At 42.8% G+C, this 15,549-nt stretch overlaps 1 protein-coding gene across 1 annotated transcript in view; it reads left to right on the top strand.

Annotated features, from left to right (window-relative positions):
- The window catches only part of LOC129854159 (proline-rich protein 12-like), a 44,871-nt gene that overhangs the window by 26,326 nt on the left and 2,996 nt on the right, over positions 1-15,549 (top strand). The window contains exons 5-12 of the mRNA XM_055920928.1: positions 300-530; positions 721-1,399; positions 1,793-2,304; positions 2,490-2,606; positions 3,160-3,290; positions 3,749-4,185; positions 4,937-5,056; positions 10,284-10,381. Of these exons, the coding sequence (XP_055776903.1) occupies positions 300-530; positions 721-1,399; positions 1,793-2,304; positions 2,490-2,606; positions 3,160-3,290; positions 3,749-4,185; positions 4,937-5,056; positions 10,284-10,381 (2,325 nt within the window). The remainder of the gene's footprint in view (positions 1-299; positions 531-720; positions 1,400-1,792; positions 2,305-2,489; positions 2,607-3,159; positions 3,291-3,748; positions 4,186-4,936; positions 5,057-10,283; positions 10,382-15,549) is intronic.

Genomic DNA, 15,549 nt, shown 5'->3' with positions numbered 1-15,549 from the left:
ATTAATCCCCAGGGGAAAATATAGATGTCATAGCAGGCCTATACTTAAAGGGACATTACACTTTCAAATCAAAGTTTGTCAAAAGGTTTCAGATCTCTAAAGTAGTCTAATGTCAAGATTTAACCACTTCCCATAAATCTGGATCTACACAACTGATGACATGGGATTTGAACGCATCATGACATCTGACAGCTTTTCATTTTGGAGTGGAATGTTCCTTTAAGGTAGCGGAAATAGCAAAGTTTACTGTACTCTATTAGCGTTTTAACAAAACTTTTCACGTTTTTATCCTGTCGTAGATCAAACTGCCCATCGGCCCCATGTCCTCTTCCGACGACCTGCTGAGGATAGACTCTCTGTCTGGTACAGACCCCGCTCTGTCGGACGGCTCGGTGGGCTCGGCTCCCTCCCTTGGCCTGAGTCCCGGACCCCCGTGCGGAGGGACAGACTCCAACAGGACCCAGAACAAGAGCAAGCAGAACAGCCAGATGCTGAGTGATGGAGTGGACGGAGAAGGGATGGATGGAAGGGTAAAGGACTTTTAAATTTGTTCGTCCACTGAATCAGTTTAAAATGTTTTATCCTTTGTGTTGTATGTGACAATGTTACCCTTCTCAGTTGGTGAAATGAAGAGTGGAAAGCAGTATTTCCCCTCTAATGAACCTGAATCTATTTTTTTCTCTTTATTCCCGACCGCCGCTCCCTCTCTCTCGCCCTCAGGTGGATGAGAAGGATTCGGAATCCAAGGCGGGTTTCATGGCCTCCTTCATGGACTTCCTCAAGTCGGGAAAGAGACCTCAGGGCTTGGAAATGCCTGTGGGAATGGAATCAGGACATGGTGACGCCTCACCGCTCAAATGTGGAGGGCTCTGTGTCTTGTCTCCAGTGCCGCCTCCATTCGGGGAGGGTGAGGGCAACGGCGGCCTGGCCCTGGTTGGCTGCCCCAGCCCCTGCAAGCGCACCCTGGATGACGAGCTGAAGAGGAACCTGGAGACGCTGCCCTCATTCTCCTCGGACGAGGAGGATTCGGTGGGCAAGAACCAGGACCTGCAGAAGAGCATCTCCTCAGCCATCTCGGCTCTCTACGATACACCGCAGCTGGCCTTCCAGCCGCACCCTCCTCCTCCCCCACCCCAGTCCCAACCCCAACCCAGGCAGGCCCAGCACACATCGACCCCTCTGCAGCCCCCCACCCTCAGCCCCCAGACCCCCTCACACACCCCTCACACCCAGCTCCAGGCGGCCGAGCCGGCTGTGCTACTTCGAGAGGACCGGGAGATGGAGGAGAATGATGATGAGGAGGAGAGGAAGATGGGAGGAGGGGGTAATGAGAGTGAAGTGAAGGTTATGGAAGAGGAGGCGCCAGAGTTTGAAACACTTGGTGCACCCAAATTAGAAGGTAAGGGAAATACCGGACCGATACAGATCATATTGATGATATTTTGTCGTCGATGATTGCCAATACCAGTATGGCAAAAGGAGGGGGAAAAACATGTCCTTGCGAGGTTCAACTGAGATTGAAAATGAAAACTTTGTCATATTTTAGCCTGTGCCTGTGCTGTTGCTGTAAAATTCTGTCCTTGAATCGATTTCCTATTGCACACAAAGTAAAGAACTGAATAATAGAAACGATAGTCCCATTGTTATGATGATAGTTCTACAAGTTTGAACTGAATAATATTAAAGGCCCACAACTGTGATCTTTACAGCTGTTTTGGTTAATTTAAATGATACTTTATATACCTATTGATTCTTGAAGGAAATTACATTAGCACTTCTCTCCATTTTCCAGCTTCCCTCCCAGAGTCCCAGGAGGCACCAGTCACACCCCCACCTCCCTCCGCCTCCCCCGCTCAATCCTTCTCTCCCTCTCCCCCGCCTTCCCCCTTACCTCCCCTCTCTCTCCCTTCATCACCCCTGCCGCCACAAGAAGCAGCACAACAGCAGAAGTCCCAACCTCTGAGCCCCCTCCCTCCTTTCAATTCCTCCCCTCTTCATCCTGCTCCCGCAACCCTCCCTCTCTATCCCTCCCCTCTTCATCCTGCTTCTGCCACTCTCCCTCTCTCCTCCCCGCTTCCTCAGTCATCCCCGGCCACGGATTTCCCCAAGTACTCACCGGAGCCCCGCGCATCCCCGGAAGAAGCCCCTGCCTCTCAGGTCACCTCACTGCACGTGGCTCAAAAGCAGGAGGATGCCGCCATCGCCGGAGAGAGCGAGGAGGACGAGAGCGAGAGCGGAGGTGAAGGCATTTTCCGAGAGAGGGACGAGTTTGTGGTGCGTGTGGAAGACATTGCAACTATGAAGGTATTTGTGTGTTTGCGTGAATGTGTGAGTAAAAAATACATCACTGTTTAACAGTCGCTACGTTTGATGGTTTGTCAAAATAGTCCATCTGTTCCGTTAAGTGTGTGAGAGTATGTTTGTGTTCATATATGGTAGGTGTGTGTTCAGGATGTGATGTATTGACTCCCTCACCCCTCAAACCCTAGCTGGCCCTGAAGACCGGTCGAGAGCCTCCCCCCATCTGGAGGGTGCAGAAAGCCCTGCTGCAGAAGTTCAGCCCTGAGATCAAGGACGGAGAGAGGCAGTTCTGTGCCACCAGCAACGTGAGTCAGTCCGTCTGTCCACCAACCACATGACTGTCACTGCTTGATGTCAACACAGAATGCATGTTTCTGTCTATCAACAGGGCATGCAACGGAAAATGTTTTAAAACATTTTGTAAAATTAAAATGAAATTAAAATTCTCTACCTGATTCAGTACCTTTTCCTCCATTTAGTGCCTAATGAACACGACCCTGATGATGTCTGTGTGGTTGTTTGTTGCATTACAGGTCATCTTAGTTCTCAGAAGAGTGCTTATATCATATTAATGTGATTCCTGAGATCTAAAATGCCCAAACTGTTTCTAGATCAGCTCTCGTACTATTTTGCCTTTTTAGATTTTAACAAGTGGACTGTGTGGTCCTGGTTCTAGATCAACACTCCTACTCTGAGAGACTTTATGACTGCGGAACCTGATAAACTGTGCAGCACAACTGCAATAAAGATGACCTGGAACAGGCCCATTGATTTGTGTGGCTCCCAAGATAGGTACTTATTGACAGCTACTCATCAGGTATCCAAATAAACAAAATGGCTACTCTTTCTCTTCCTCAGTATCTGGGCTATTTTGGAGATGCCAAGAGGCGGTACCAGCGCCTGTACGTCAAGTTCCTGGAGAACGTTAACAAGAAGGACTACGTGAGAGTGTGCTCTCGACGACCCTGGCACAGACCATCTGGACTGAGGTACCCATTAGGGGATTTATTCAATTCTAATCTAGACATGTTCAGTGTTTTTTATGCCTTCACTTCTCAAAGTTTTTCTTCCACCTTGTCATTGAACAATTCATAAGACAGTACTGTCCGAAAGATAGGCTTGGAAGGTTTATTACTTGCGCCGCTCAAATATACATTTCTGAGAGTGCGGTCCTGTTGAATGTCCATGGACAATGTTTAAGAGGAAAATACTAGCCTAAAGAGCTAACATGGTGTTTGCACTTTGATCTAGCCATCCAGTGTGTTCCAGAAAATCTGAAGTAGCCAGCATACTGAAAAATGTAGCCAGCTAGAGGGTGCGAGGGCATAACCCCCCACAAAATGAGGGTTAGTAGTCAGCTATTTTGCTGGCAGAGGGCGCTTATGGAACTGGCCATCTGAAATATTGTTTCCTTCTCTTTATTCAAATCTCCACTCGTCTTCAACAGGCGACAGGCCCTCCCCAAAATAGCGTCCCCGCCTCCCACCACCCTGACCCCGCCTCGAGCCGAGAGGGAGCAGCGAGTGGCACCGCCGCGTGAGATAGTGCAGCGCGAACCGAGGGAGAGAACAAGGGCAAAGATGGAACAGCGAGAAAAGGCGACCGCGGGGTTGAAAGAGAAGCAGAGGGAGAAAGAGAAGAGGGTGCAGCCATCTCAGGAGAAGCCTGAGAAACGGACCTCCGCAGTGGCAACAATGGAACGAGGGAAGGGAAAAGAGGAGAAGAAAGGAGGAGTGGAGAAAGAGAAGATGGAGTGCCCTCCCAAGTCGAAGCCAGCCAAGGTCAAGGTAGAGCCTCCTCTGAAAAAGAGGAAGAAGTGGCTGAAGGAGGTCCCCTCGTCATCTGATTCAGACTCGTCCGAGGAGGCAGCCAGTGAGGATGAGAGTGAGAAGCCATTTTGTGCCTATAGGGCCAGTTTCCCAGACACGGATTAAGCCAAGTAGAGGACTAAAAAGCATTCTCAATGGAGATTCTCATTAGCTTTTTAGTCCAAGACTAGGCATAAACTGTGTCCGTGAAAGTAGCCCATAATGTTTTTGATACTTTGTGAACCCATTTTGTACCGATTTCTTGATAGCTACACCATACATACTATATAGTGCACTACTTTTGACCAGAGCCCCGTGGTCCCTGGTAAAAAGTAGTGCACTATAAAGGGAATAGGGTGCCAGTTGGAATGTAGACCATATCTGTTTAGCCTATAAGTATGTGTTTGTGCATTCAAACTGGGTGGAGGGATTATGAGATGGTCGGGGGAATAATAGGTGTCCGTCTGCCCTCAATGAATGGAATAGAATGACTCAGGAGGGGAGACAAAAAGAAAATCTGTCAGGAATATATTTGGCAATTAGGTAGAGATGCTGTGTGTAGTGTTGTCACGATAGGAACACACAATGCAGACTACACTATTTTTTGTACTTTTTTATTTTGTACTGTATGTTACATTGTGTGCTATAGCTTGGAAATGCATATATATTTTTTTACTCTGAGTTACAACATAAGATGACATTATGCCCTTCTTCCTCAGTTTCCATACCATAATACGCCTGAGTATTTTGATACAGGTGTTGTGCCAACCCTATGTTTGTGTGTGTGTTGTCTAAACCCTGTATGTGTGTGTGTAACCTCTGTGCAGTGCCAGTGCAAGGCGGGGTGAACAACCGGGCGATGCGCGAGATGTTTAGGAGCTATGTGGAGATGCTGGTCAGCACGGCCCTGGACCCCGACATGATCCAAGCCCTGGAGGATACAGACGGTGAGAGCCCAGAACACACACACACACACACACACACACATGACCCTGGACCTCGACATGATCCAAACCCTGGAGGCCAGACATTGAGAGCAGAGCACAGTCAATTTCAAGGAATATAACTTTTTTTTATTTTATTTTGATTTCGGAATAAATTAAAATGTGGCACTGACTCACCCATGGATTGATGATTTACCATTGTCTCAATGAAGAGTTCGGCGTTCGACAAGCTTGTGCGACATGCACGTACAGATACAATTCTGCTAGAGTTAGCGGCAGGTGGACAAGAAATATCCACCTCGTAGTACGGATGAAACCTGAACCTGTAATGTACACCTAACTGAAGCTGGCTAGCTTTAGAAAACCCTGATTAGATCTAGCTTCCTTCGTAGTACTGCCCCTTCCCATTTAAGCCATTGAAGTTCAAGGCCGACCACAGTACTACAGGCATTGTTTGCAGAAAACAGGATCCAATTCGTAGTCAATCTTCGTGTAAATAAATAAAAAATTCGAAGATGGTTTTTGTACCAAAAATTGCTTCTAATACACAAGATGTACAGTATGTCCATGAACTGATTTATTTAAAAATGCCACACAGAAGAAGTTAGTAATAGTTGCTAATGGAAGCCTGTAGTACCCCAGTCAGCCTTCAACGTGAGTTACTCAATGAGAAGGGGCAGCACTGAGCTAGCCTGCAACGTCACTTCCTGGAGTAGCTCAAACTGCGCATGTTATGTCTCCATGAGATGCCATCTTAACTGACTTCATTTGACTTCAATGCGCTATTGAGTCTTCAAATAGGAATGAATGGTGTCACGTGATCGATGGCTTTGTCCATTCATATACTGAACAAAAATATAAATGCAACAATTTCAATGATTTTACTGAGTTAAGGTTCATATAAGGATGTCAGTTAATTGAAATAAAATAAAATAGTTATCTATGGATTTCACATGACTGGGCAGGGGCGCAGCCATGAGTGAGCCTGGGAGGGCATAGGCCCACCAACTGGTGAGCCAGTTGGGCTTTATTACAGACAGAAATACTCCTTAGTTTCATCAGTATTCCGGGTGGCTGGTCTTAAATGATCCCGCAGTTGAAGAACCCAGATGTGGAGGTCCTGGACTGGCGTAGTTAGACGTGGTCTGTGTTTGTGAGGCCTGTTGGACGTACTGCAAAAATTGTCTAAAATGATGTTGGAGGCGGCTTATGTTAGAGAAATGCAATTCTCTGGCAACAACTCTGGTGGACATTCCTGCAGTTAGCATGCCAATTGCACACTCCCTCAACTTGAGACATCTGTGGCATTGTGCAGTTTTGTCACACAACACATTTTGGTGGCCTTTTATTGTCCCCAGCACAAGGTGCGCCTGTGTAATGATCATGTTGTTTACGCAGCTTCTTAATATGCCACACCTGTCAGGTGGATGGATTATCTTGGCAAAGGAGAAATGCTCACTAAAAGGGATGTTAACAAATTAGTGCACAAAATATGAGAGAATTAGTTTTGCATATGGGACATTTCTGGGATCTTTTATTTCAGCTCATGAAACATGGGATCAACATTTTACATATTTTTGTTCAGTGTGTGTGTGTATATATGTAGTCATTGCAAGAGATGGCCCGTCTTTTGTTGACCAATAAGAAGGCTGCACCATTAGAATACAATTTTGTGTGGGCCCAATAAGCATTTTGGAGAAACAGTGTTTCACAGTACTATCATTCCACTATTACCGTAGACATATGAAGGACGTTTTCTGAAATTACAATGCTAAAATATTACATAGCTCCTTTAATCAAATGTTATTTTGTGTTAAATAGTAGTATTCAAACGCATATCACAGTACACATTTAGTAATGTTAGGATGCAGGATTGAAACTTCACAAGCAGTAAAACCTTTCTATGACTTAATGCGTTTTTATTTTTTGGATAGGAGTCGGGGAAAATGGCTTGTGCACACCAAAGACGACGTTAATGATATGATTTAATAAAAGAAAGACGGCACTTCTAATTGCCTAGTTTCCATCATAGCCAGCTGTATTTGCAGGATAACATTTCATTTTGATTTCGGCAAAAATTCAAATGTGGCATGGATTACTATTGCAGCGTTGTCTCAATGAAGACTTTGGCGTTCGACTATCCACGTTCAACACGAATGCACAGTTACAAGCTGGCTCGAGTTAATGGTGGTTGCATGATACAATTCCACCTTCTTAACATGGATGAAGCCTGAGCTAGAATTTTGAAGCTAACTCAAGCTGGCTAGGCTTAGAAAATCATGAAAAGATCTACGGTAACTAGCGTCGTAGTATACCCCTCTGGACCCGACATGACACAATACACACACGTACTTGGCCCTGGAGGACACTGACAGTGAGAGCAGAACTCACTCACTCACTCACTCACACGGCCCTGGACCCCGACATGATCCAAACCCTGGAGGACACAGAAGTTGATTGCAGAACACACTCATTCACAAACACACACTACCAATATTTTGTAAGAACAGCTGTATCTAACATACAATGCACACCAATTGGCCTGGGTCATATTCATTAGGCAGCAAATGGAAGAAATTGGACTGAAACAGGGTGGGACTCTTTGGAAGTTGTTCAATAGGAAATGCTGACTTGCGTTTTCTGTTACAAAACATTTTACTTTTTCCATGATGTGTTCTAATGAACAGGGCCCTGTTTGGGAGTATGAAAAGTTACAGAATGTCCAGATAGACATATATTGTGTAGAACAGATATGATTATCTATCGTGATAAAATTGGGAATCATGTCTGATCTATTCATAACATTCAGAATGTTTCACCTCACTGAATTATACCCCAGTAGCATCTAGGGAGTTGAAGTTTGTCTTTCTGCCTCCCTTAGGGACGAATCCTAACTTACCCGCCATTCTTCGGGATGAATCCTAACTTTGCTATGCACCTTGGGGCAGAGAAATGTTCGCAAATCTGAAGGAATGGACATGCAGTTGAAGTCGGAAGTTTATATTAACTTTAGCCAAATACATTTAAACTCAGTTTTTCACAATTCCTGACATTTAATCTTAGTAAAAATTCCCTGTCTTAGGTCAGTTAGGATCACCACTTTATTGTAAGAATGTGAAATGTCAGAATAATAGCTGAGAGAATTATTTATTTCAGCTTTTATTTATTTAATCACATTCCCAGTGGGTCAGAAGTTTACATACACTCAATTAGTATTTGGTAGCATTGCCTTTAAATTGTTTAACTTGGGTCAAACTTTTTGGGCAGCCTTCCACAAGCTCCCCACAATAAGTTGGGTGAATTTTGGTTCATTCCTCCTGACAGATCTGGTGTAACTGAGTCGGGTTTGTAGGCCTCCTTGCCCACACACACCTTTTCAGATCTCCCCACACATTTTCTATAGGATTGAGGTCAATACCTTGACTTTGTTGTCCTTAAGCCATTTTACCACAACTTTGGAAGTATGCTTGGGGTCATTGTCCATTTGGAAGACCCATTTGCGACCAAGCTTTAACTTCCTGACTGATGTCTTGAGATGTTGCTTCAATGTATCCACATAATTTTCCTACCTTATGATGCCATCTATTTTGTGAAGTGCACCAGTCCCTCCTGCAGCAAAGCACCCCCACAACATGAGGCTGCCGCCACCCCCGTCACAGTTGGGATGGTGTTCTTCAGCTTACAAGCGCCCCCCTTTTTCCTCCAAGCATAACGATGGTCATTATGGCCAAACAGTTCTATTTTTGTTTCATCGGACCACAGGACATTTCTCCAAAGTACGATCTTTGTCCCCATGAGCGGTTGCAAAGCGTAGTCTGGCTTTTTTATGGCGGTTTTGGAGCAGTGGCTTCTTCCTTGCTCAGCGGCCATTCAGGTTATGTCGATATAGGACTCGTTTTACTGTGGATATAGATACTTTTGTACATGTTTCCTCCAGCATCTTCACAAGTTCCTTTCATGTTGTTCTGTACCAAAGTACTCTCATCTCAAGGAGACAGAACACGTCTCCTTCCTGAGCGGTGTGACGGCTGTGTGGTCCTATGGTGTTTGTACTTGCGTACTATTGTTTGTACAGATGAACATGGTACCTTCAGGCATTTGGAAATTGCTCCGAAGGATGAACCAGACTTGAGGTCTACAATTTTTTTTCTGGTGTCTTGGCTGATTTTTTTTTGGTTTTCCCATGATGTCAAGCAAGGAGGCACTGAGTTTGAAGGTAGGCCTTGAAATACATCCACAGGTACACCTCCAATTGACACAAATTATGTCAATTAGCCTATCAGAAGTTTCTAAAGCCATGACATCATTTTCTGGAATTTTCCAAGCTGTTTAAAGGCACAGTCAACTTAGTGTATGTAAACTTCTGACCCACTGTAATTGTGATACAGTGAATTATAAGTTAAATAATCTGCTAGTAAACAATTGTTGGAAACATTACTTGTGTCATGCACAAAGTAGATGTCCTAACCGACTTGCCAAAACTGTAGTTTGTTAACAAGAAATTTGTGGAGTGGTTGAAAAATGGATTTTAATGACTCCAACTTAAGTGTATGTAAACTTCCGACTTCAAATATAGGTCTTGCAATATGCCAATGATTTGTGAGAAAGTACAAGTTGCCTCATGCGTATCCCAAGTTGAGGACTTGGCCCTAAATCATTCTGATTAGGAGTTAGATGTATTTGATAGAAAGGGACACTGTTGCATGGTTTACACAATCCAGGACTTGGTTGGCCTGGTTACGCATTCACCTTAATTGCTGGAACAAGGTTATAAGAAAGTGTCTGATTCAGCAGTTGCTTTGTGCTCATTTGAGAAAAGCAACTAGTGTGGTCATGTCAGCTGTAATATGTCAGTAAAGAGTTTAGTAAGGGCTTAACGTTTAATTGAACGGAAACTGTACTGTTCTGAATGACCAGTTGAAGGAAGTTGTGATTATGGTGGCTGAGAGATCAGTTGTTTTGAGATTTCAAATGTTCAACCCCCTATTGATCAGGCTACACCACACCACACAAAACAAACAAGAGCAAACATACCTTGAGGAATGTTGAAGAGCAGTGTACAATGTTGTAGGAAAGTGTGTCGTTCAGTACAAACCATTGCGCATTGTATTAAAATATTTCAACTGAATATGCCCCTGGTTAGCCTCCCCAAGGTTTGGAATGATTGACAGCTATGTGAAACATATCCATTAAATAATTTTTTGTTCTCCATTTCAATTGGTTCCCTCAGATGAGCTGTACCTCCCCGGGATGAGGAAGATTGACGGCATCATTGTGGAACAGAAGAGGAGGCTGATGAGGAGAGTTAACATGGGTACTCAGCACCAGGTAACCTTCTCTGAATATACTCTGTGTGTGTATATACAGTACCAGTCAAAAGTTTGGACACACTTACTCATTTCAAGGTTTTTCTTTATTTGTACTATTTGTCTACATTGTAGAATAATATTGAAGACATCAAAACTCGGAAATATCACATATGGAATCATGTAACCAAAAAAGTGTTAAACAAATCAAAATATATTTGATATTCTTCAAAGTAGCCACCCTTTGCCTTGATAACAGCTTTGTACACTCTTGGCATTCTCTCAACCAGCTTCACCTGGAATGCTTTTCCAACATTCTTGAAGGAGTTCCTTACAATGCTGAGCACTTGTTGGCTGCTTTTTCTTCACTCTGCGGTCCAACTCATCCCAAACCATCTCAATTGGAGTGAGGTCAGGTGATTGTGGATGCCAGGGCATCTGATGTAGCACTCCATCACTCTCCTTATTGGTCAAATAGCCCTAACACAGCCTGGAGGTGTGTTGGGTCATTGTGCTGTTGAAAAACAAATTTATAGTCCCACTAAGCGCAAACCAGATGGGTTGGCGTGTCGCTGCAGAATGCTGGGGTAGCCATGCTGGTTAAGTGTGCCTTGAATTCTAAATAAATCACAGACTAAGCACCATCACACCACCTCCTCCACTCTTCACGGTGGGAACCACACACGCAGAGATAATCCGTTCACCTACTCCGCATCTCACAAAGACAAGTCGTTTGGAAACAAAAATCTAACATTTGGACTCATCAGACCAAAAGACAGATTTCCACCAGTCTTATGTCCATTGCTCGTGTTTCTTGGTCCAAGCAAGTCTCTTCTTATTATTGGTGTCCTTAAGTAGTGGTTTCTTTGCAGAAATTTCACCATGAAGGCCTGATTCATGCAGTCTCCTCTGAACAGTTGATGTTGAGATGTGTGTGAAGTCTGTGGAGCATTTATTTGGGCTGCAATCTGAGGTGCAGTTAACTCTACTGAACTTCTTCTCCTGCAGCAGAGGTAACTCTGGGTCTTCCTTTCCTGTGGCGGTCCTCATGGGAGCCATTTTCATCATAGCACTTGGTTTTTCCGACTACACTTGAAACTTTAAAAGTTCTTGAAATTTTCCAGATTGACTGACCTTCATGTCTTATAGTAATGATGGACTATCGTTCCTCTTTGCTTATTTCAGCTGTTCTTGCCATAATATGGACTTAAACCTATTTGATAAAAGACCATCTTCTCTATTAGAGGTTGACCGATTAATCAGCATGGCCGATTTAATTAGGGCCGTTTTCATAACAATTGGTAATTGGCATTTTTGGACGCCGATTACATTGCATTCCACGAGGAAACTGCGTGGCAGGCTGACCACCTGTTACGCGAGTGCAGCAAGGAGCCAAGGTAAGTTGCTAGCTAGCATTAAACTTATCTTATAAAAAACAATCAATCTTCACATTATCACTAGTTAACTACACATGGTTGATGATGTTACTAGGTTAACAAGCTTGTCCTGCGTTGCATATAATCAATGCGGTGTCTGTTAATTTATCATCGAATCACAGCCTACTTCGCCAAACGGGTGATGATTTAACAAAAGCACAATCGTTGCACGAATGTACCTAACCATAAACATCAATGCCTTTCTTAAAATCAATACACAAGTATATATTTTTTAAACCTGCATATTTAGTTAAAAGAAATTCATGTTAGCAGGCAATATTAACTAGGGAAATTTTGTCACTTGTCTTGCGTTCATTTCACGCAGAGTCAGGGTATATGCAATAGTTTGGGCCGCCGGCTCGTTGAGAACTAATTTTCCAGAATTTTCCATAATTATGACCTAACATTGAAGGTTGTGCAATATAACAGCAATATTTAGACTTAGGGTTGCCACCCGTTCGATAAAATACGGACCGGTTCCGTATTTCACTGAAAGTATAAACGTTTTGTTTTTCGAAATGACAGTTTCCGGATTTGACCAAAGGCTCGTATTTCTGTGTTAATTATAATATAATAAAGTCTATGATTTGATAGAGCAGTCTGACTGAGCGGTGGTAGGCAGCTGCAGGCTCGTAAGAATTCATTCAAACTTTACTGCATTAGCCAGCAGCTTTTAGCAATGCTTCAAGCACAGTGTTAATGACTTCAAGCCTATCAACTCCTGAGATAAGGCTGACAATACTAAAGTGCCTATAAGAACATCCAACAGTCAAAGGTATATGAAATACAAATAGTATCGATGCGTCATGATTCCTATAATAACTACAACCTAAACTTCTTAACTGGGAATATTGAAGAACTGGGAATATTGAACCACCAGCTTTCATATGTTCTGAGCAAGGAACTTAAACGTTAGCTTTCTTACATTGCACATATTGCACTTTTACTTTCTTCTCCAACACTGTTTTTGCATTATTTAAACCAAGTTGAGCATGTTTCATTATTTGTTTGAGACTAAATAGATTTTATTTATTATATTTAGTTAAAATAAGTGTATATTCAGTATTGTTGTAATTGTCATAATTGCAAATATATACCGTTGAAGTTGGAAGTTTACATACACCTTTGCCAAATACATTTAAACTCAGTTTTTCACAATTTCTGACATTTAATCAGAGTAAAAATTCCCTGTCTTAGGACAGTTAGTAGCACCACTTTATTTTAAGAATGTGAAATGTCAGAATAATAGTAGAGAGAATTATTTATTTCAGCTTTTATTTATTTCATCACATTCCCAGTGAGTCAGAAGTTTACATACACTCAATTAGTATTTGGTAGCATTGCCTTTATATTGTTTAACTTCGGTCAAAACGTTTCGGGTAGCTTCCCACAATAAGTTGGGTGAATTTTGGCCCATTGCTCCTGACAGAGCTGGTGTAACTGAGTCAGGTTTGTAGGCCTCCTTGCTCGCACATGCTTTTTCAGTTCTTTCCAAAACTGTTCTATGGGATTGAGGTCAGGGCTTTGTGATGGCCACTCCAATACTTTGACTTTGTTGTCCTTAAGCCATTTTGCCACAACTTTGGAAGTATGCTTGGGGTCATTGTCCATTTGGAAGACCCATTTGCGACCAAGCTTTAACTTCCTGACTGATGTCTTGAGATGTCTCTTCAATATATCCACATAATTTTCCTACCTTATGATGCCATCTATTTTGTGAAGTGCACCAGTCCCTCCTGCAGCAAAGCACCCCCACAACATGAGGCTTCATGAGGCTTCACAAAGTACATGTCCTAACCGACTTCCCAAAACTATAGTTTGTTAACAGGAAATTTGTGGAGTGGTTGAAAAATGAGTTTTAATGACTCAAACCTAAGTGTATGTGAACTTCCGATTTCAACTGTATAAAAATCGGCCGATTTTAATCGGTATCGGCTTTTTTTTGTCCAATAAATGGTATCGGCGTTGAAAAATCATAATCGGTCGACCTCTATTCTGTATACCACAACTTATTGGCTCAAACGCATTTAGAAGGAAAGAAATTCCACAAATTAACTTTTGACTAGGCACACCTATTTCTTGAAATGCAATCCAGGTTACCTTATGAAGTTGGTTGAGAGAATGCCAAGTGTGTAAATCTGTCATCCAGGCAAAGGGTGGCTACTTTGAAGAATCTCAAATATAAAATACATTTTGATTTGTTTAACAATTTTTTGGTTACATGACTTCATGTGTTATTTCATTGTTTTGATGTCTTCACTATTATTCTACAATGTAGAAATTAGTGGAAAAAAAAAAAAAAACCTGGAATGAGTTGGTTTCCAAACGTTTGACTGGTACTGTGTCTATACAGTGCATTCGGAAAGTATTCAAACCCCTTGACTTTTTCCACATTTGGTTACGTTACAGCCTTCTTCTAAAATGTATTTAATCGTTTTTTCCCCCTCATCAATCTACACACAATACCCCATAATGACAAAGCATGAACAGGTTACTCTATTTTTTAATTTATAAAAAATAAACTGGAATCACATTTACATAAGTATTCAGACCCTTTACCCAGTACTTTGTTGAAGCACCTTTGGCAGCGATTACAGCCTCGAGTCTTTTTGGGTATGACAGTACAAGCTTGGCACACCTGTATTTGGGTAGTTTCTCCCATTCTTCTCCTCGCAATCTCTGTCAGGTTGGATGGGGAGCGTCTCTGCACACATATTTTCAGGTCTCTCCAGAGATGTTTGAGCGGGTTCAAGTCCTGACTCTGGCTGGGCCACTCAAGTACATTCAGGGACTTGTCCCGACGAAGCCACTTCTGTGTTTTATTTTGTGTGTGCTTAAGGTTGTTGTCCTGTTGGACGCTAAACCTTTGCCCCAGTCTGAAATCCTGAGTTTTCTGGAGCAGGTTTTCATCAAGGATCTATCTGAACTTTGCTCCGTTCATCTTTCCCTCTATCCTGACTACTCCCAGTCCCTGCCGCTGAAAGACATTGGGCTGTCGTGCATTTTTCTGAGCAGTGGTTTCCGTCTGGCCGCTCTACCAAGGCCTGATTGGTTGAGTTGCTGCAGAGATGGTTGTCCTTCTGGAAGGTTCTCCCATCTCCACAGAGTGACCATTGGGTTTTTGGTCACCTCCCTGACCAAGACCCTTCTCCCCCGATTGCTCAGTTTGGCCAGGTTGCCAGCTTTAGGAAGAGTCTTGATGGTTCTGAACCTCTTCCATTTTAGAATGATGGAGGCTACTGCGTTCTTGAGACCTTCAATGCTGCAGAAATGTTTTGGTACCCTTCCCCAGATCTGTGCCTCTACACAATCCTGTCTCGGAGCTCTATGGTTCTCTTCGACCTCATGGCTTGGTTTTTGCTCTGACATGCACTCTCAACTATGGGACCTTTATATAGACAGGTGTGTGCCTTCCCAAATCATGTCCAATCAATTGAATTTACCACAGGTGGACTCCAATCAAGTTGTAGAAACATCTCAAGGTTGATCAATGGAAACAGGATGCACCTGAGCTCAATAGCTGAATACTTATGTAAATAAGGTATTTCTGTTTTGATTTGGATTTGTAAAACCTGTTTTCGCTTTGTCTTTATGGAGTATTGTGTGTAGATTGATAAGGAAAAACATTTTATTCATTTTAGAATAGTGTTTTTGTAAAATGGTTAAATTGATATTTTAATCTACACACAATACCCCACACAGCGAAAACAGGTTTTTGAAATGTTTGAAAATGTATTAACCATCAAAAACAGAA

This window comes from Salvelinus fontinalis, chromosome 1 (assembly GCF_029448725.1).
Source record: "Salvelinus fontinalis isolate EN_2023a chromosome 1, ASM2944872v1, whole genome shotgun sequence".
NCBI classification, from domain to species: Eukaryota; Metazoa; Chordata; class Actinopteri; order Salmoniformes; family Salmonidae; genus Salvelinus; species Salvelinus fontinalis.
This window is presented reverse-complemented; position numbering and strand designations above follow the sequence as displayed.